At 41.5% G+C, this 20,196-nt stretch overlaps 2 protein-coding genes across 41 annotated transcripts in view; both read left to right on the forward strand.

The window, feature by feature from the left end:
* The window catches only part of GOLGB1 (golgin B1), a 91,539-nt gene extending 77,802 nt beyond the window's left edge, over nucleotides 1-13,737 (forward strand). For 36 of the 39 annotated variants that reach the window (XM_074033337.1, XM_074033339.1, XM_074033343.1 and 33 more), the window contains 7 exons: nucleotides 1,212-1,377; nucleotides 1,637-1,774; nucleotides 8,518-8,676; nucleotides 9,705-9,802; nucleotides 10,248-10,382; nucleotides 12,809-12,914; nucleotides 13,230-13,737. In XM_074033337.1, coding sequence (XP_073889438.1) covers nucleotides 1,212-1,377; nucleotides 1,637-1,774; nucleotides 8,518-8,676; nucleotides 9,705-9,802; nucleotides 10,248-10,382; nucleotides 12,809-12,914; nucleotides 13,230-13,364 — 937 coding nt within the window. In that variant the 3' untranslated portion in view covers nucleotides 13,365-13,737. The remainder of the gene's footprint in view (nucleotides 1-1,211; nucleotides 1,378-1,636; nucleotides 1,775-8,517; nucleotides 8,677-9,704; nucleotides 9,803-10,247; nucleotides 10,383-12,808; nucleotides 12,915-13,229) is intronic. The other 3 variants (XM_005548019.5, XM_015446372.4, XM_015446373.4) reach the window with 1 other exon arrangement.
* A 3,200-nt stretch (nucleotides 13,738-16,937) lies between these two features.
* The window catches only part of HCLS1 (hematopoietic cell-specific Lyn substrate 1), a 29,989-nt gene continuing 26,730 nt past the window's right edge, over nucleotides 16,938-20,196 (forward strand). The window contains exons 1-3 of one of the 2 annotated variants that reach the window (XM_045385493.3): nucleotides 16,938-17,021; nucleotides 18,546-18,629; nucleotides 19,501-19,584. In XM_045385493.3, coding sequence (XP_045241428.1) covers nucleotides 18,567-18,629; nucleotides 19,501-19,584 — 147 coding nt within the window. In that variant the 5' untranslated portion in view covers nucleotides 16,938-17,021; nucleotides 18,546-18,566. The remainder of the gene's footprint in view (nucleotides 17,022-18,545; nucleotides 18,630-19,500; nucleotides 19,585-20,196) is intronic. The other variant, XM_045385494.3, reaches the window with a different exon arrangement.

Raw genomic sequence — 20,196 nt, forward strand, 5'->3', positions numbered from 1 at the left:
TGCACTCTAGCCTGGGTGACAGAGTGAGACCCTGTTTCAAAAAAAAAAAAAAAAAAGAAAAACAAATTCAAAAAGCTTTCAAGATTTGATATTAAAAGGAGAATTACCATGTTGGACATTGCTGCTGATCACACAGCACCCGCTTTGTCTCACCAATGTTAGAGGACAAGAGGCAAATGAATACAGAAAATATGAGTTGGAGTCTCAATTCCTATCCAGCTTACAAGGGGCCACTAGAATGACAACTGTCAATATAGTATAAATATCATAACATCTCTAAGAGAGTTCTTAATGTTCAGACACCCAAGATTTTAAACCTTAAGCAACATTGATATAGCAAAATGCTTTTTAGAATTCAGTGATTTAAATGTTATGGAGTAAAATTACATCTAAAAGATTTTCATATTTAACATCTTTATGGACTTGCTTATAAGTGAAATGTATCAAGCTCATTGCATGGAGTTGGCAGCTTCCCCAGATAATACAAGAACAATTTTTTTTTCTTTAAACAAATGATGATGATTGCAGAGCAAGTAAAAAAAAAAAAGGCAAAGCAACTGAGTTTTGCTCTCTAGAAATATAAATTTGTTTCTTCTTTTCGAAATTGAATCTCAAGAGAAAAGATAAATTGCTCCATTTTGACCTCCATTTTTCTTCAGGGATTAGCACCCCAGCTTTATTCTGTTAGAATCTTAATATATCATCAAAAGTTTAGGTGCTTGCTGTGTCCTTCAGATGCACTTTAATGCTGAGCATTGAATTCAGGGTCCTCCAAAGGTGACTGGTACCGTGTCAGAGCATCGCTTAATCCTCTAATCTTATCTCCACATCACCTAGAACTACAGAAATATTAAAGTGTTCAGCTACTAGTGTAAACCTAAGAAGAGCTGCAAAGCTCTAAAGGCCTCTAAAGGCTTATTTCCTGCAGCCTTTCTTCTTTAAATTTCCTCTAATGGCAATCTAAAAGGATATTTATTTTCCTTATTTCCTTATATAATTGACCCTTGGGGAAGAGAAAGAGAGATAGAGAAAAAAAGATTTCTGTTTTTTCTCCACATTTTCTCTTTCCACCTTTTTCTTAGCCTTTCTTTCTTTACCTTCCAGATTTGAGTAACTTTGAAGATAAGCAAAGTGCTGAGGTTACAGGTGCGAGCTACCATGCCCAGCTACACATATATTTTTTACCTGTGATTGTGTCATGTTTTTTCTAGGATGGAGAAGAGTTCCTGGGAAATACATGAGAGGAGAATGAAGGAACAGTACCTTATGGCTATTTCAGATAAAGATCAGCAGCTCAGTCATCTGCAGAATCTTATAAGGGAATTGAGGTCTTCTTCCTCCCAGGCTCAGCCCCTCAAAGTGCAATACCAAAGACAGGTGAGTAATTTCAATGCTGATTGTTACTCAGAGATAAATTTTTAAACAAATGATAATGATTGCAGAGAAAGTTTTTTTTTTTTTTTTTAAAGGCACTAAACCAGAAAGCATCAACTTACTACAAATTAAGTATCTGCCACTTTTAAGTGCCCATAAGCCACCTTATGACTTCCTATGGGGCGGACAGGATTTCTAGAGGGAAGGAATTAAGCATGAGCAATCTTAGGAGAGAATTTCATCAATGCTTGTGTCCTGGCAGGCATCCCCAGAGACATCAGCTTCCCCAGATGGGTCACAAAATCTGATTTATGAGACAGAACTTCTCAGGACCCAGCTCAATGACAGCTTAAAGGAAATTCACCAAAAGGAATTAAGAATTCAGCAACTGAACAGCAAGGTAAGTGTTTCCTGTTAGACTGGAATTCAGTTTCTTTTTTCCATGACTGGAACAGGAAGGCAAATAGAAGCTGATTCAGCATAGAGTCCCAGCTGTAGCATATCTTAGGGTACACAAGTTTCACCTTTCTCAGGACCTGGGTGCTTATTCCAAAGCCCTGGACACAGGGCCATTTCTTGTTCTTTGCCCTTGGTGAGTCCTTGGGAATGATTGGATAAATTCAGAGAGTAAGAGTGAAGAAGCCAACTACTTTGGGAAGCCTTCCCCCTGACCTGTATCACTTGTATTAATGCTGAGGCTACTCCCTACCCCACCCTCTTAAGAACTGTCCTCCTGTTGCTCCCTGGCTATTCAAAATATTTTTTAGTGGCACCTGCCCTAGTTCTGCCCTGTTGAGAGGAACTCAGCTAAGTAGTCTATGATAGAACTACAAGATATTTAGAGATCAATCAGAATCAGAAGTCCAGAGATTAGCTTTGAGGAGAGCCAAGAATGCCCAAAAATTGTATGCACAATAGTGTGTGTGTATAAGCTTTTCATCACAAGAACTCATCAGTTGACCAAGGGATCTGTGATCCAAAAATTATAAAGATCACTAGGCTATTTTCACAGATGAGGAAAAAGGCCCTGGAGTGGTAAGTAACTTGCCTGAGGTGTTAGGAGGAAGTCAGTCTGAGATAAACGTGATCATGTATGTGGAAAAGCACAGTGACTGCATATATAGAAGGTACTTATTAAATGTAGTTAAATTCAACTAATTGACACTGAAGTATCAGAGACTACACTATTAACTTGGAGGAGACATTTGCAGTTTTTAAAGTTTGCAGGCCCAAATGAATTGGTTAAACTGCAGACCCTTTATTGGTAGATTTGTCTGGGAGTTTTCAAAGGGACTCCAGAGCAGCTCCCATGCAGTTCCCCTTCCAGCAAATCAGCTATTTCCGGAAGTTCCACCCTTTACAGCTCTAGCCTGTCTCTTTTTTTCGTAAACTAACTCCCATCTCATCTCTGTTACATTTACTCTCCAAACATTAGACTCTGAATCACACTGGGCATTTGTCTGTCTAGGACAGTGTTTTAAACTGAAATTCAGGACCATTAATTAATGATGAAATCATTTTGGTGGGTAACAACTAAAAAAATTTTAATGTTTTATTGAAGTAAAACATACAGAAAAGTAAATAAATCATAAGTACATCATGATATATTTTCACAAAGTGAAGATGCCTATATATATAATCAGCACCCAGATCTAGAATCAGAACATACAAGAACTCCAGAAGTCCCTTGTGTCTTCTGTTCACTCCTACCCACTTAGAACTACATATAAATGGCGTCATACCTTCTCTTTTGTATTGCTTCATTTATTTTGTGAGATTCATCCATGTCGTTGCATATAGTGTCATTTTTCCACTCTCATGCTGTGTAGTATTGCACTGTAGGCATATACCACAATCTCTATTCTGTTGAAGGACATTTGGGCTTCTCCAGTTTGGGGCTATTACAAATAGTGCAGTTGGTGTTTTTACAGAAAAAGAAATGAGGTAAAAACATGTATGTAATATATAATAAAGAATTTGTCTGTCTTTGACAAACTTTAGTTTTAACTACGTATATTTATATACTGGATTCTAAGTGATAAAGTTGTGTTAACACCTTTATTGAGATATGTAATTCCACTTGAAGTGTGAGAAACACTGCATCGGTCACTGTCATTCTGAGTGAGAAACAGTTCTTCCTTTAGAACTCATCTGTAAGAAAGGCACCTCATTCCTAGCCTTATTCAGCCATTAAACTAATAACTATTATTTTTCTTCCATGAGCCTGGCTGTGTGCTAAGTACTGAGGATACACATATTCCTTCATGAAGCTTACAATCTCATGAGCTTAGTCTCACTCTGAATGAGCCCCAGCTAACTAGGAGAATTGCTTCTTGGGCCCCAGAATGAGATTGTAGTAGATGGGCTCTCAGCATAGATTGTTCTCTAAGCCACTGCCCTAATTCTTTTGTCAGATGTTCAGGTTTTATATTTATAGTTGGCCCTTCATATTGGTGGTTTCTGCATTCACAGATTTAATTAACTGTAGATTGAAAATATTCAGGAAAAAAACATGAATTTTAAAAATACAGTATAACAACTATTTATATAGCATTTGCATTGTGTTACGTATTATAAGTAATCTAGAGATTATTTAAAGTATATGGCGGCCACAGATAACATTGTACTGAACAGGGAAAGATTGAAGGCGTTTCCTCTAAGATCTGGAATAAGACAAGGATGCCCACTTTCACCACTGTTATTCAATATATTACTAGACACCCTAGCTAGAGCAATTAGGCAAAAGAAAATAAAGCACATCCAGATTGGAAAGAAGAGGTCAAATTAGCCTTTTTTGCTGATGATCTGACCTTATACTTAGAAAAACCGAAAGAATCCACCAAAAAACTGTTAGAACTGATAAACGAATTCAGTAAAGTTGCAGGATACAAAATCAACAGGCAAACACCAGTTGCATTTATATATGCCAACAGCAAACAATCTGGAAAAGAAATCAAGAAAGCAATCCCAGTCAGCCATGGTGGCTCATGCCTGTAATCTTTGCACTTTGGGAGGCCAAGGTGGGCAGATCACTTGAGGCCAGGAGTTTGAGACCAGTCTGGCCAACATAGCGAAATCCCTTCTCTACTAAAAATACAAAAATTAGCCAGGCATGGTGGTGCACACCTGTAATCCCAGCTACTCAGGTGGCTGAGGCATGTGAATCACTTGAACCTGGGAGGCGGAGGTTGCAATAGCTGAGATCGCACCACTGCACTCCAGCCTGGGCGACAAAGCGAGACTGTGTTTCAAAAATAGATAGATAGATAGATAGATAGATAGATAGATAGATAGATAGATCGATCTAGATAGATAGATAGATAGATAGATAGACAGACAGACAGATAGCAATCCCATTTACAATAGCTACAAAGAACTTAAAATACTTAGGAATCAATTTAACCAAAGAAGTGAAAGATTTATAAAACACTGAAAGAAATTGAAAAGGACACTAAAAAAGGGAAGATATTTCATGCTCATGGATTAGAAGAATTAATAACATTAAAATGACAGTACTACACAAAACAATCTACAGGTTAAATGCAATCCCTATCAAAATACCAATGACATTCTTCACAAAAATGGAAAAAAAAATTTAATGTGTAGGTAACCACAAAAACTCCTAAATAGCTAACTCAATCTTGATTAAAAAGAAGAAAGCTGGGCCGAGTGTGGTGGCTCACGCCTGTAATCCCAGCACTTTGGGAAGCCGAGGCAGGTGGATCACCTGAGGTCAGGAGTTCAAGACCAGCCTGGCCAACATGGTGAAACCCCGTCTCTACTAAAAATACAAAAATTATCTTGGCATGGTGGTGGGCGCCTGTAATCCCAGATACTTGGGATGCTGAGGCAGAGAATTGCTTGAACCTGGAAGGTGGAGGTTACAGTGAGCCGAGATTGCACCACTGCACTCCAGCCTGGGTGACAGAGTGAGACTCCATCTAAAAAAACATACACACACACAAAACAAAGCTGGAAGCATCACACTATCTGATTAATCAGCATGATACGGGCATAAAAACAAACACACAGATCACCAATGAAACAATTAAAAACCCAGGTATAAAGCCAGGCATTTAGGGGCAACTTATCCTTGACAAAGGCACCAAGAACATACGCTGGAGAAAGGACAATTTCTCCAATAAATAGTGCTGGGAAACTGGATATCTATATGCAGAAAAATAAAACTAGACTCCTATCTCTCATCATACAAAAATCAAATCAAAATGGATTAAAGACTTAATTCTAAGATCTGAAACTATGAAACTACTAGAACAAAACTTGTGAAAATGCTTCAGCACATGGATCTGGTCAAGGCTTTTTTGTGTGAGACCTGAAAAGTACAGGCAACCAAGGCAAAAACAGACAAATAGGATTATAGCAAGCTAAAAGGCTCTGTACGGCAAAGGAAGCAATCAACAGAGTGAAGAGACAATCCACAAAATGAGAGAAAACATTTGCAAACTACCCATCTACCAAGGGATTAATAACCAGAATATATAAGGGACTCAAACAATTAAATAGCAAGAAAACAAATAACTCAATTTAAAAATTGACGAAACATCTGAATAGACATTTCTCAAAAGAAGACATACAAATGGCCAACAGATATTAAAACAAAACTCAGCATCACTAATCATCAGAGAATTGTGAATCAAAGCAATAGTGAGATATCATCTCACCTCTGCTGAAATGGCTTTTATCAAAAAGACAGGCAGTAACAGATGCTGGCAAGGATGCAGAGAAAGGGGAACTCCCATACACTGTTAGCAATGTAAGTTAGTACAGCCACTGTGGAGAACAGTATGGAGGTATATCTAAAAGCAAAAAATGGAACTACCATATGATTCAGCAACCCACATATCTAAAAGAAAGGAAGTCAATATATCAAAAAGACATCTGTACTCCCATGTTTATTGCAGCACTATTCATAAAAAACAAAATATAGAATCAACCTAAGTACCCATCAACAGATGAATAGATTAAAAATGTGGTATATATACACAAGGGAATATTATTTAGCTATAAAGAGGTATGAAATTCTGTCATTCATGGCAACATGGATGGAGCTGGAGGACATTATGTTAAGTGAAATAAGCCAAGAACAGAAAGACAAATATCACATTCTCATTCATGTGTGGGAGCAAAAAAAAGTTAATTTCATGAAGGTAGAGAGTGCATTGGGTAGTTACTAAAGGCTGGGAAGGATAAAGGAGAGGAGGGAATGAAGAGAAGTTGATTAATGGGTACAAATACATGGTTTGATAGAAGAAATAAGACCTAGTGTTAGGTAAATCAATAGGTGATTATAGTTTACCACAATCGATTGTACATTTAAAAATACCTAGAAGAGAAGAATTTAAATGCTTCTAGCATAAAGGAAAGACAAATACTTAAGGTGATGGATATTCCAGATACACTGATTTGATCTTTACAAATTATATGAATATATTACATTGTAGCATGTATCCTGAAAATATGTACATCTATTATGCATGAATTTAAAAATATTTTAAGTATATGGGAGGTTGCATATAAGTTATATGCAAATACCCTGCCATTATATATAAGGGATTTGAGCAACCCTTAAATTTTGGTATACTGGGAGTTGGGAGTCCAGGGGTGGTCCTGAAACCAATACCCCATAGGTAATAAAGGATGACTGCATTTCTACCAGCTGGTTGGATGTTTGTATATAATGTAAAAATGTGCTAGAAACGTAAAAACGTAAAAACATGAGATGGATGAAAACAAAATTCTATAATTTTCTTAACTTTCATTGCTAGACTGTCAGATTGGACACCATCAGATAGTAGATAGAGCTCTAGACTTGGAATCAAGAACCACACTTGAGTCCTGGTTTGACATCTACTAGCCATTTGTAAACAAGGACAGAAATCCTTTCTCTGTCTGTCTCAAATAAGATGATACTAGTGAAAGTACTTTGTAAGCTAACATTGCTGTTCAGAATGACAAACAAAAAATAACCCTACATCCGAAGAGCAATTTTCAGCTAACAGAGCACTTTTACAAGTATGTATGGATTCTCTTGTTCTAATTTTTTATATGCATCAAATGCCCTTTCTCACAGTTGTCTCTAGAAAACTGTCGCCTCTCCTCTAAAACATTGTTTGTTTCAACTTTTTTTCACAAAAACTTACAAAAAAGAATCATCAAGAAAAGACTGAACATGCAACTGGTATACTGGGTTCCTCTCATATAATGTACATGGTCCTACAGTATATAAGTTGGAGAGACATCTCTGTGGTTATTAATGTACCTGGAGGCTAATCACAACTAAAACTTAAAACTTGACAGCCTGCAAGTGAGAGAATTGTAGTTCCAGAGTACCAAATTCAAATCAATGGGGAGAAGCTACAATAGGTAAATTTTTCATTCAATATAAAAACGAATTTTCAGTTTTTTAAATGGTTCGGGTTGCTTTGTCAGGTAGTGGGCACCCTAACACTGAACACGTTCAAGGGAAGACTGAACGATGACCTGTTAGTCATGCAGTAGAGGAGAGTTCTGCTTTAAGGGACTGAAATGTTTCTACCTGGGGAATCTATGCTCCCAATACAGTTTCTGACATACACATAGACATGTTGGGATTTATTCTGTTTCTCCCTTCTACCACATTTTATAACTTTTTATTCTATTCTCTCAGTAACTTATAACCCTTTATGGTACTGAGGAATCTGCCTAGTCATATTATTGCACACATTTTGGGGTGACAGCTCTCTCCAGCCATATTGAGTTCTGGAGATTATAGTCATTTGTTAGTAGCGTGAACTTCGACCTGAGGCACTGCCTTCTCCCTCTTATGTACCCAGAATAGCCTATCTTATTAGATTGCTTATGGATTTCTGCTTCATGGTTTTTCAGTTAATGTACTGGGCACCCTTTTAAAAAACAAAACAAGAAAACCTTTCTGCTACTCCTCCAGAATTGTTTTCTGTCTTGGTAAAAAAAAAGAAAAAAAATTATGCTTTTTCCAACTTTGAAGGAACACAAAGTGCTATTGTTGCTGTTGCTGAAACAAAGGTCTTCCATAGGAAAATTCAATCCTGAAAACTCAGAACAGTTCGCCTAAGCACTCCTTATAGTACTGCAGGATGGTGCTTATCCTCGCTTCTGTTTCAGTTCTCTCAGCTACTGGAAGAGAAAAACACCCTTTCCATTCAGCTCTGCGATACCAGTCAGAGTCTTCGTGAGAACCAGCAGCACTATGGTGACCTTTTAAATCACTGTGCAGTCTTGGAGAAGCAGGTTCAAGAGCTGCAGGCGGTGAGTAAGGAGAAGGTGAGAGACTGGGAAAAGTGTGATGACATTTAGTGTAAGTGGTGGAAGTATGGAAGAAGTTACGGAAGAAGTTAATGTAATTAGGTGTCAGGGAAGAAAATGAGAGAGAAGAAAGAGTTAATTGACATGGGAATAAGGTCTGAGAAAAATTACAGTGAAGCAATTAGAAGAAAAAAGATCAGTGAGATGGTGGGAGAGAAATCAAAACATGAGTAGGAAACAGCGATGACCGAGACTTTTGGTACTCTGAAACAGAGGAAGTATTGATTTTGCTTTAAGCAATAAGAAAATTGTAGGAAACTTCGGACCTGAGAAACGAAACAGGCAGCACTGTTGACAGCCAGGGAGAGGAGTGCAGCATTGAAGTTGGAGGAGCCTGAGAATTAGTATGAAGACATATAGGATACGGAGGAGGAGAAGGGGTTTGGGAGGGGCTGGCGAGCAAGGGAAGGATCAAAGTGGCATCTGGAAAATCCATAAACATCCACAGCAGACTTAACTTTTTTTTTTTTTAAGACGGAGTCTCGCTCTGTCACCCAGGCTGGAGTGCAGTGGCACGATCTCGGCTCACTGCAACCTCCGCCTCCCGGGTTCAAGCAGTTCTCTGCCTCAGCCTCCCGAGTTGCTGGGATTACAGGCGCCTGCCACCACACCTGGCTAATTTTTTTGTATTTTTAGTAGAGACAGGGTTTCGCCATCTTGGCCAGGCTGGTCTTGAACTCCTGACCTTGTGATCCACCCGCCTCGGCCTCCCAAAGTGCTGGGATTATAGGCGTGAGCCGCGGTGCTCGGCCCAGACTTTACTTTTAAGAGGAGAAATTCAAGAATGAGAATCTGGGAGAAAAATCTAATCAAGACGAGAGTTTTATGTAGGTGAGTAATCTGCTAGAGCAGAAGCTTCTGACTTCTAAATTTGGACTTGAGAATTATAAGCGGGGATAATCCTCTGTAAACGAGCTCTCGTTTTGCTCGAGTACACTTTCTTAAGAGCTTTCGTCACTGAATTACTAAGCTTATTCTTCTTCCAGGGGCCACTAAATATAGATGTTGCTCCAGGAGCTCCCCAGGAAAAGAATGGAGTTCACAGAAAGAGTGATCCTGAGGAACTAAGGGAGCCGCAGCAAAGGTAGGGGAGTGGCTCTCTCAACCCTGGAGCATACACTAGAGTCCAGAAATTAGGCAGTAATCTAGATTTAACTGGAGTCTTTTATATGGAGTTAATATGTCTTATTAGCTTCACAGAAGTGATGTGAGGATCAAATAGTAACAATAATAACTAACATTTGTGTGTGAAAAGTTTGTAAAACAAAAAGAGCAACACCAACACACACACACACACACCACTAACGATTCTATGATAGTAAAATGAAAGATAATCAGTTCCTGAAATTTCTTTAGGTATTTTCTGCAGCTTCATTTAATCCTTCTACAACTTTGCTTTTAAAATACCGTGTTCAGACAGGCTTCTATGAATTTTCTTGCTTTACAACCTTATGAAGACTTTGAATCCCTTGTATTAGCAACTGTGTTCTGCATCTAGTGATACTCTTTGTTTTCCTTTCATCCTGAAGCTTTTCTGAAGCTCAGCAGCAGCTGTGCAACACCAGACAGGAAGTGAATGAATTAAGGAAGCTGCTGGAAGAAGAACGAGACCAAAGAGTGGCTGCCGAGAATGCTCTCTCTCTGGCCGAGGAGCAGATCAGACGGTAAAGGCTGAGGGATATCGCCTCTGTTCCCTTCCGATCCTTTCTGATCATACTCGTGTACATTTCCTGCCAGACTCAGGATTTCTTAAGATCTTTTTCTCATCTTGAGGTAGTTGCTGCAATGAGTTTACCAACATTGTGGGCACCCAAGAGAACACTGTACTTTTGGGAGTGTAGGAGAGTCAGTGTTTTCTAAAGCAGTTGTTCTTAGAGAATAATAATGATATCTACCATTATTGAAAGATATCTTATTTCATCCCAGCAATAACTATATGAGGTAGGTGTTGGGTTTTCTAGAGGACCAGGTAAGTGACAACTTCATTTTCTACCTGAGATCTGAATCCATTGAAATCTTTTTTAAAAGATTAAAAGATTGAGAGATTAAAAGACTGCTTTAAAAATGATGTTAAAAGAATGTGGCTTTTCTATTTGTTGGCAAATGCACTTCCTAACCCTGAACTTTCCCTCCTAGTCACAGACAATGTTGGGCCAAGGTAGACCTCCTTCACAGAAAATCCTGCTCTTGCCAAACTAGAGCATTGGAGTAACAGAGCGAACTGTGCTTCCTATGAGCAGTTTGCTCCAAGTGTAACTCGGAAGGGCAGAGCTACACATCCCTCGTTCCTTATTCTCAATTCATCAAAAGAATCACTATGCATGAGAGGATAGAGAGTTGCTACAAGTGTTTTGCTGCTGGAAGTCCCTTTCCATGGAAAATATCGTTAAAAGCAGGCACTTTGATTATATTTTGGGAGAAAGCCACCTATGTATATGATCACTTTCCTCAGAGAATGACATTTCTGATATTAATGCCTTCTTGCAAAGTTTATGTGGCAGAGGTGACAGCCCCATTGAGTAGGTCTTACTTGAGATACCTTTCTTTCCAATCCAACATATTCACAACCTCTTAATTTTCATCACCTATTCAGGCCTTGATATGCAGCTTCGAGGGTGGGCCAGCTTTGCTTAAATGCCTTGTGTGGTGTCTTGCCATCTCTGCCGAGCGTTTTCAGGCCTGTGGCCCCATGACTGTTTGTCTTCCACTTGCTATGGAATTGTTTAGACCGGTGAAACCTGGCCAATGGGGAGGTTGATCTCCCTCTTGTGTAACTAACCTGACCCAAACCAGCTGAGACTGCATGTGTGGGATGATGATTCTTGAGCCTGTGGGCAAGCCATATTAATTCAAGCCACAATTCCCTCTTTAGCCCTGATGCGGAATGGAAATTGGGATAGCTAATTAAGGGCTGCCTACCTAGTCCAGGTACTACCATTGTAACATTAGAATCTCACATGTACTCTATAGAGCAGGTGGAACTCAGTGGCCTTCCAGTATAAAGGCAGCCAATACTATCTTCCTCATCAATACCTACAGACTTCCTTCCTCAGCCTAGCCTACATTGACAGACTGACCTCCATGGTAACAGACCATGCTGCTGCTTCTGAAAAGCTTATTGCATGGGGGAATAGACACAGAAGGTGTATTCTTTAGTCAGCCTGGCTCTCAGGAGGGAAGCAGGAAAGAAGGAGCTAGGCTGTGCATGCTCAGTTTCTCTTTCTAGACTCACAAATTGGATTAAGGTATTCTCTCCTGGAGAAAAGAATGTGTCCTGCAGCGATCCCAAGAGTATTAAACTAATGGATATCCTTTCATAAGGAGAAAGCACGAAGAATGGAGGAAAGGGTTTCATCCTCCCTACCCCAATGAAAAAGTTCATCCCTGTAGGCAAATGCTTGATCAAATGTGCTGTTACATGCAGCTCCTTTGTTTGTTTGACATAACCATTGAGTGAGTAATGACAGCCTCTTCATTAAATGGAGAAGTTCCAGTATTAAATAAGCAAATCAGCAAAAAATGAGCCAGAAGGCAGTAGAGACTGCCAATTCAATTTAATTTTTTTAGTTCAATTTAATTTTTAAAACCCCACAGAAATCTTCCTTGGATGCTTTTGCCTATTAGCCTTTAATAAAAGAAAAAAATATATAACGAGTTTCTCCAAGTCAGGTGTGTGGTGGAAAGAAGAGCGTGAGGCTTGAAAGACAAAGCTGGGTATTAAATTCTGGCTCTACTGCTTACTGGCTGTGCCGCCGTGGGCAAGTAATTTAACCTCTGTAAGCCTTAGCACTTTGAAGATAATAAGACCAACCCCAAAACCTGAGGATTAAATGTATGTAAAGCACCCAGCCTAGAGCCTGATACACAGTAAGTAGGCAGTCAATTCCTGATAGTTATCATCACATTTTGCTGCTGCTGAAGGAAGGTATCTGCTGGTACCGCCCTTGCATCGGGTTATGTCTGTGGGAGCAGCTTTTGCTACAAGTCTCCTCCTATGCTGCATTGTGTGGCAGGATGACTGGGAAGACTTGGCCTGATCAGCCTCTTATGCTATGAACCAATGCTATGCCTCTTTTTTTCCTCAACTCAGGTTAGAGCACAGTGAATGGGACTCTTCCCGGACTCCTATCATTGGCTCCTGTGGCACTCAGGAGCAGGCACTGTTAATAGATCTTACAAGCAACAGTTGTCGAAGGGTAAGAAGGAAAAAGGATAAAGAGAGGGTGTTCTACTATCAGACAGGGCTGGCTGTATTGGGGGCAAGGAGCTGAGGAGAAGGAATGTGGAAGTCCAGCCACTGAACAGCTGATGAGTCTAAGGCTGGAAGGGTGGGGAAGATTAGAAGAACCTGGTGGAATTTGCCAAGTTGTTGACTCTGAGGCAACTTTCCTCTCAGGATACCCCTTTCTACAGTGGTTGGGTCAGCTTTGCTTAAGTGCAAGACTACTAGGAGGGAAAGCAGCGTAGCCCTATAGGGTGAAAACTCTCTGACTTTCACATTTTTCTTTCAGACCCGGAGTGGCATTGGATGGAAGCGAGTCCTGCGTTCACTCTGTCATTCACGGACCCGAGTGCCACTTCTAGCAGCCGTCTACTTTCTAATGATTCATGTCCTGCTCATTCTGTGTTTTACGGGCCATCTATAGACTTAGTTGTTACTCTTTGGACCACTCGCCTCAGAACTTGGAATTCTCTCACCTCTAACATCAGAACTATCAATTCCAGTGGAACAGTCTTCCCATTTACAGGTCTTCTCTCCAACTCTCCACGGAAAGTGCCTGCAAAAACAGAGGTGGATACGAGGACAGGTTGGAGCTGCAGGGACTGGCGAGTCTGCTTTCTTCTACTGCCCTGGGCCTGAACACTTCTGCTTAATCTGAGAATCACAGTTGGTTTGTTGAGCCTAATATTTGTTGAGATTTTGCAGGACCCTGATCTTTTGTGGTCCTGTAAAAGATACTGAGGAATGTCAGCTAAGCCAAGAGGATGGTTTCAATAAACCTAATAATCTGAAGTTCAGTATCATTTTGATTGATAACTTTCTTTGCCTCATTGCCTGTATTTTCTCCTGTTTCAGGGGGAAGGTGGCTCTGCCATAAACAAAGTTCAGGGAAATGAACACATCACCTCATAGGACGTCTGATTTAGGTCTCTTGCAGAATACGGTGGTGAGAGCTGAAGGAACTCCCTAGGGGTTTTAGCTATTAGATCACGTGGGAGGACAGCATCTTCTTCCCTGCCAATTTCAGATATAATTGGAGGGAGAATTTCTGGTCCTAGACTATAAGGATAGAATCCCCTTGCTTTTGCCCTTGATCACATGTATACTAAGGTATTAAGTGGCCCAAGTCTTTCCTTTCACCAAAGGGCAGGGAGAAGCATCTATGGACAGCAGGGTTCCAATTCTTGTCGTTCCAGGAATATCCAGATATTCCTGGAACGTGGGCCCTGAGACAGTGCCCAGGGGCCACTGGGAGCCAGTAGTAGGCATTGACTCTCAGCCAGGAGTCTGACTGGTCTAACACCACACTGCAACTCCTGGCCTCTTGAAGTACTAAACTACTTTGCTGTTAGTGAGAGTTATTACAGTTTCTCAGCCCCATTGTCTCTGTCCTCTGTGGCAATGGAAGGAGAATATAGGGAAGATAAAATTAAATATAGACAGACCTGAGAAGGACAGCCAGGATTGAATTCCATTTGTGCCTATTCCCTGCCTCCCCTCCCCTCCCCCATCCTACCAGTTGGTTATTTTCTCCCTACTGTATACATGATGTGTTCACTGCCTATTCTCTCCCTAAAGAAGAGAGAAGACCAGTGGGCTGACCGATCTGCTCTAAATCTACTGTGGTGATTAAATCTTGGTCACAACATCCTGGGAAGTTTCCTGAACAAATGTAAAATAATAAAATTATTTTCAGAATGAAGAGTTTGTGTGTGTGTGTGTGTATGTGTGAGTGAATGGATATGTGCACAGGTGCTTCAGTACCTGTGTTTGCATGCTGGCGGGGTGGAAGGTGGGTAAGAGAAGTAGGGAAGGAGGTAGCCAGAAATGGTTACAGGGTAGAAAGCTCTACATATTCAGGCTTTCTTCTCACTGGCCAATATCAGTGACAGCTGCAGGCATTCTTCCAGCCTTAGCTGCTAGACGCCAGGTGATGAATGCAGTGAGGAAAATCTATCCTAATACTGAATCAAATAAGCTGGGCCTTAGGGCATGAAATTGATGCAGGTCCATGCATGGTCCTAGAACTCTTGTCTAGCACATAGTGAAAACATTAGACCCCTAGGGATCCCTCTGGGTGGGAATGGGAGAAGAGAAGCTTAATAGCATGTAGCAGGTTAGATGGGCATTATGTTTTGTTTTGTTTTGTTTTGTGTTTTGAGACCGAGTTTCACTCTTCCACTGAGGCTGGAGTGCAGTGGCACGATCTTGACTCACTGCAACCTCTGCCTTCCAGTTTCAAGCGATTCTCCTGCCTCAGCCTCCCAAGTTGCTGGGATTACAGGTGCCTGCCACCATGCCTGGCTAATTTTTGTATTTTTAGTAGAGATGGTTTCACTACGTTGGCCAGGCTAGTCTCAAACTCCTGACCTTGTGATCCACCCGTCTTGGCCTCCCAAAGTACTGGGATTAGAGGCGGGAGCCACCGTGACCAGCTATTATGGTTTTTTATATTAAGTTGCTGCTTGAGAGAAGCTAGCTCACTTTCTCAAAGTACAGTAAATGGTTTAATTGAACCAAGTCTATCTGATTTCAAGGCCCGTTCTATTTCTGTGTGATACACCTCACTACCTCATCAGTAATGAACTTGTGACATTTGCTAAAGAAAGATGGGGCTTCTTGGTGTCATCTCTGATTAATTTCTAGTTTCTCCAGAGAACTATGTACCTGGATGGTGTGTCACAGTATATAGTCTAATTCGTATTTTGACACTACATGAGGATTCCAAGTGATTTTACAAGACTATTTTCCCTTCTACAAATGTACTCTTCCTTATAACTTCGGTACCACCACGATAAATAGGTAATAAAGTAGGAGGGATAAATAAAGCTCCCCCAGGCATAGAATCCTTAGATTTGGAAGTGACAGAGGCTTCATATTCCTAATGCAGAAAAGTGCCTGTATCATGGGCCAGTTTCATCTAGTCCTGCTTAAACTCCTTGGAGAATGCACCGTTGTGAACAAATCAAGAAGTCCACAGACAATCAAGATTAGGAGAGGCTAGGTCAGATACAATAACAGACACCCTCAAATTCGCCGTAGCCAAAACAAAGGACTATTTAGTGAAAGACTCCAATTCCCTCACATGGTGGATGGGGCTCCACTTGTGTTCTTTCTCACTCAGGGACTCAGTCTGCTGGAGGAGCCAACATGGAGAATTGCAGGTTGCCTTGGGCAGTGGTGAAAGAGCATAGCAAAGCTTGCAGTGGTCTTACGGTCTCCGCCAGAAAGTGGCATCTCTCACTGGCCAAAACAAGTCACCTCAGCACGTCTGACTTCAAGAGGGAAGGGAGGGGCAGCAAGTCTTGACACGCAGTGAAACAGGAGGCCACAAAGACCTTCCATCAGCTGACCAGCACCTGGTTCTTTCAGAATTCTTCCTAATATCTGGAGCCAAATCTTTAGTTTGTTAGCTCAGACTCCACAGTGCCCCAAACAAGCTAGGAAACTTTCTCCTTCCATGTCTTGCCTTTTCCCTTATGAGTTATTCCTTCTGGCATTCAACTGGTCGATGTTTATTTGAACATCTATATGAAAACTCCACTTTTAAGTGCCGTGGGTAATATAGGGGTGAGTTTCTTTTTAAGTCTCATGCTTCAAAATCCACATATAAATGACTTCTCCCATAAAGCCTTTCTTGATGAATACATCCCATACCAAATGCTCTGAATTCCTTTACAGTCTCAAACGTAACTGCCACCCTATTTAGGATACAGTGCTGTTCTATGGAATTCTCTAATATGTTTTCTGGTTGAATGTTTGTTTCTCTCAGTAGATTACAAAGTCAGAGTCAAAGCAGCATTTTCTATGACTGCCCTATGACCCCCATTGTCAAAACCTTGCAAAAAGACCAGGCACAGAAACATTTAATCCTTTTAAAATTTAAGTGTCTAAAGCAGAAGGAACTGACTCAAATTTCAGGAAGTAGCTGTGAGGATGGGGTGGCAGGAAATGACGAAAACCTGAATACGGAACTGAAGCAGCAGCTCAGTTTCTCACTCCGAAGTGGCAGCAGCCAGAGAGGGAGTCGGTGTGGACGCGAGGAGCCGGGCGCTTAGAACAGAGGCTCGCACAGGTGGAGGTGGGTACTCTGAGCCATGGGACAGTCGGGAAACACAGTAATTGTTGAGGAGGAACCTACCTGGCTCTTAGTCCTTGGTGATGGGCAAGGTCACCACTAGTAGGCTTTTATCCTTTTATGGCCAGAAGGCCTGGTTGTGAGTGGTTGTAGCAAATCAGCATCTGGAGATAGAAACAGAAGGGAGGGACTTAAACTCAAGGCAAATGATTCAGGAGCCATCTAGCACAAACGTCAAGCAAAGTGTTGCCTGGTTTCTGCTGACAATCTACAACCCAGTCTAAGGCATGTCTCCCCTAGGTACTGAGTTGGGAGGAGGACCACAGGAGAAGAAAACAGTGTCTGCCCTTGAAGAGCATATGGTCTCAGGGAAACAAACCCACATAGGAAATGTAACAGATAAGGAAGTAGTCACTGATGTAAAGTAGCACTGAGTACCAAGTGCTGATGGAGCCCAAGAGAAGGCATGATGGTTCTGCTGGGGCTAGTTTCTGTGATTGTAGATCACAGAATCCCCAAATGTCAGAAATCAAGGAGACTTTACAGATTAGCTAGGTTAACCCCTTCATTATTTTCCACTGGGGAAATCAGAGATAACTGCTGATTTGGCAAATTATTCAAGTTGGTATTTATTAATCGCCTGGTCTCATACCTGGCAAATGAGTACCTACTCTGTTGATGCCCTTGTGATGGTCTCTCAGAGGCTTAGTCACAGAGCTGGGGTGACAGCCAGGGCTTCTGACTCCCAGTCCGTGTACTTTGATGCAGGAGGTCAGCATCGCAACAAGGCCTCACCAGATTACTCTCTGGTTCTCACCTCTAGATAGCACTTCTTACCTTTCTGGTTTCTGGTCAATAGGTCAAGGATATTAGATAAATTGTCTCTATTTCAGAAACTCTTTATTTCAAAAATGGGTGAATGGGAGAGTCAGGCTGAGGCCTCAGAGGAGCCACAGGAAAGAGGATGGGACCATCAGTCCTCATTGCTTCCTTATTGCTCATGACTATTTCAGAAACTTCTCCATTCCAGTTTTGTGTGTGACAGTCCTTTTGTTGCACAGCAGCCCAGGAGCCAGGGGATGAGAAGTAGAGGGGTAGTAAGGATGCAGGATTCTAAGTCTTGTTTTGCTGTCTCCACCCGCGTCAGGGAAAGCCGAGCTGCTTTCAGCCGTGACTCACGGCTGACTCAGTCAATATCTGCCCAGTGTCCCCTTAGCATCTCTTTAACTGATTTACCCCAGGCTTCCCCTGGGCTGGTTTTTAAGGGGTTGCTCAATGGAGAAGATGGAGTTTTCAAGTGGAAATAGAAAACTGGAGAATCTGAAGGCCTAGGTGGAGACAGGAGAACCCGAGGAGTAGTTGTAAAGGAACTCTTTGGAGACAATGGAGAGCATGAAGAAGGTATCCAATGGGATGAGGTGTCTGAGGAGGGAAGGGTTGCCAGCTAGCAAGTCGTGCCAGGGTCAAGAAGTCTCAGTAGCGACCATAGCAGATGAGCATTGTCTGTTGTTACTTCTTCACACCAAGATCCACAGATGCAGAGCAACCATGCTGCTCTTCCTTCTGCACAGTCCAGAAGGCCGACTAGAACACTGGGGATGCTCTAGCAGAGTAAGTTTGGCACCCTTCCAAGCTAGTGTTCTCTAAATATTTCTGCAACATTTATTTAGTTGATAAAAACTGAATACCTCTTAATGTTCAAAATAAGATTTATTATATATGATTCTTTTTTCTTTTCTATGATAAATTGTCAACTTGAAAACATGCTATTTTTTGAACTACTTTTCTTTAGAAATATAATTGAACCATTTTTTAAAAATTGAGTAATAACTGACTTATTCCCAGCAAATAATGCTTTCCCATGCATTCTTCAGTGTGGAAATGTCAGCCAACTGTCCCTACTGACCTTATGCAGCTGTGAAGTGACCAGTCTCAGGGTGAAGGTGGGACACCACTTGGACAAGAGGCTGGAAAAATTCTCAGTATAGTTCAGCAGGTTGTAAAGAGAGACGTAGATGTTCACTTGTGAGAAACTGAACCAATTGGTATTTCAACAGTGACAAAGGAATCGTATATAGAAACCTGAGTGAAATGAGGCCATAATTCTAGGGATATTATAGCACCCCTCATTGCCAACCACCTTCAGCCACTGCCTGGCTGGCCTCGGGACACAAGTGAACAATTCCAGCAATTTTGACTTACAGGTTACCTAGTGTTACCCACACCCATGGCAACTTCTCTCTAGCTCCAAGCGGGCCCAGGCCACATTGGTTTGTCTTGAATAAAGCCCCATCTCTCCTCTTGTAACTGAGCAGAAAAGCCTTCCTACAACTCCCATTTGCTTTGCTTCATTTTCTATTTTCTTCTAAGAAAAAAAATGGCAGGAAATATTGGGCTTCTATATTTTGACTTCAACATTCCTATTTTCCCTCCTCTTGATCCTTTTTTGTCCCTAATTATTCCCATCTCCTGTCACTCTCAGATGTGGAAGTCTGTAGTGGGCCATGATGTGTCTGTTTCCGTGGAGACCCAGGGTGATGATTGGGACACAGATCCTGACTTTGTGGTGAGTTTGGAAGTAGCTTTGCTTGAATATTGCAGAGAGTGGGGTGGCGAGGGCATCTGGGCAACTCTGTGACCTTTGAGGATCCTTGGAAGAGGGCCTTCTGGGACTGAGACAGCCCTCTTACTGGGACTAATTGGTAGGACAGTTGGCTGTCGCCTGTGGGGCATGCACGATACCTGGTATCAGGGATGAAAGGAGACAGGCGTGGGTGAGTTTGACGGTGTGATTGACAGGCGATGGCAGGCTATACTGAAATTGAGAAGCAGGTGAACCTGGGTCTCCCCAGGCCCATGACCCAGGATTCAAGCTGGACATGTGTAACTGGGGGATTGAAAAGCTGTAGGAGACCAGATGGGGTAGGCATGAAGTATGCAGAGGAAGAATGGAGGTTTCAGAGCTCACTAGTTTAATTCTTTGTGTTTTTTATTTGTTTGTTTGCTTTATGAGACAAGTCTCACTCTGTCACCCAGGCTGGAGTGCAGAGGTGCAGTCTCAGCTCACTGCAACCTCTGTCGCCCAGGTTCAAGCGATTCTCCTACCTCAGCCTCCCGAGTAGTCCCTGTAGCTGGGACTACAGGTGCACGCCACCACACCTGGCTAATTTTTGTATTT

This window comes from Macaca fascicularis, chromosome 2, assembly GCF_037993035.2.
Source record: "Macaca fascicularis isolate 582-1 chromosome 2, T2T-MFA8v1.1".
Taxonomy (NCBI): Eukaryota; Metazoa; Chordata; class Mammalia; order Primates; family Cercopithecidae; genus Macaca; species Macaca fascicularis.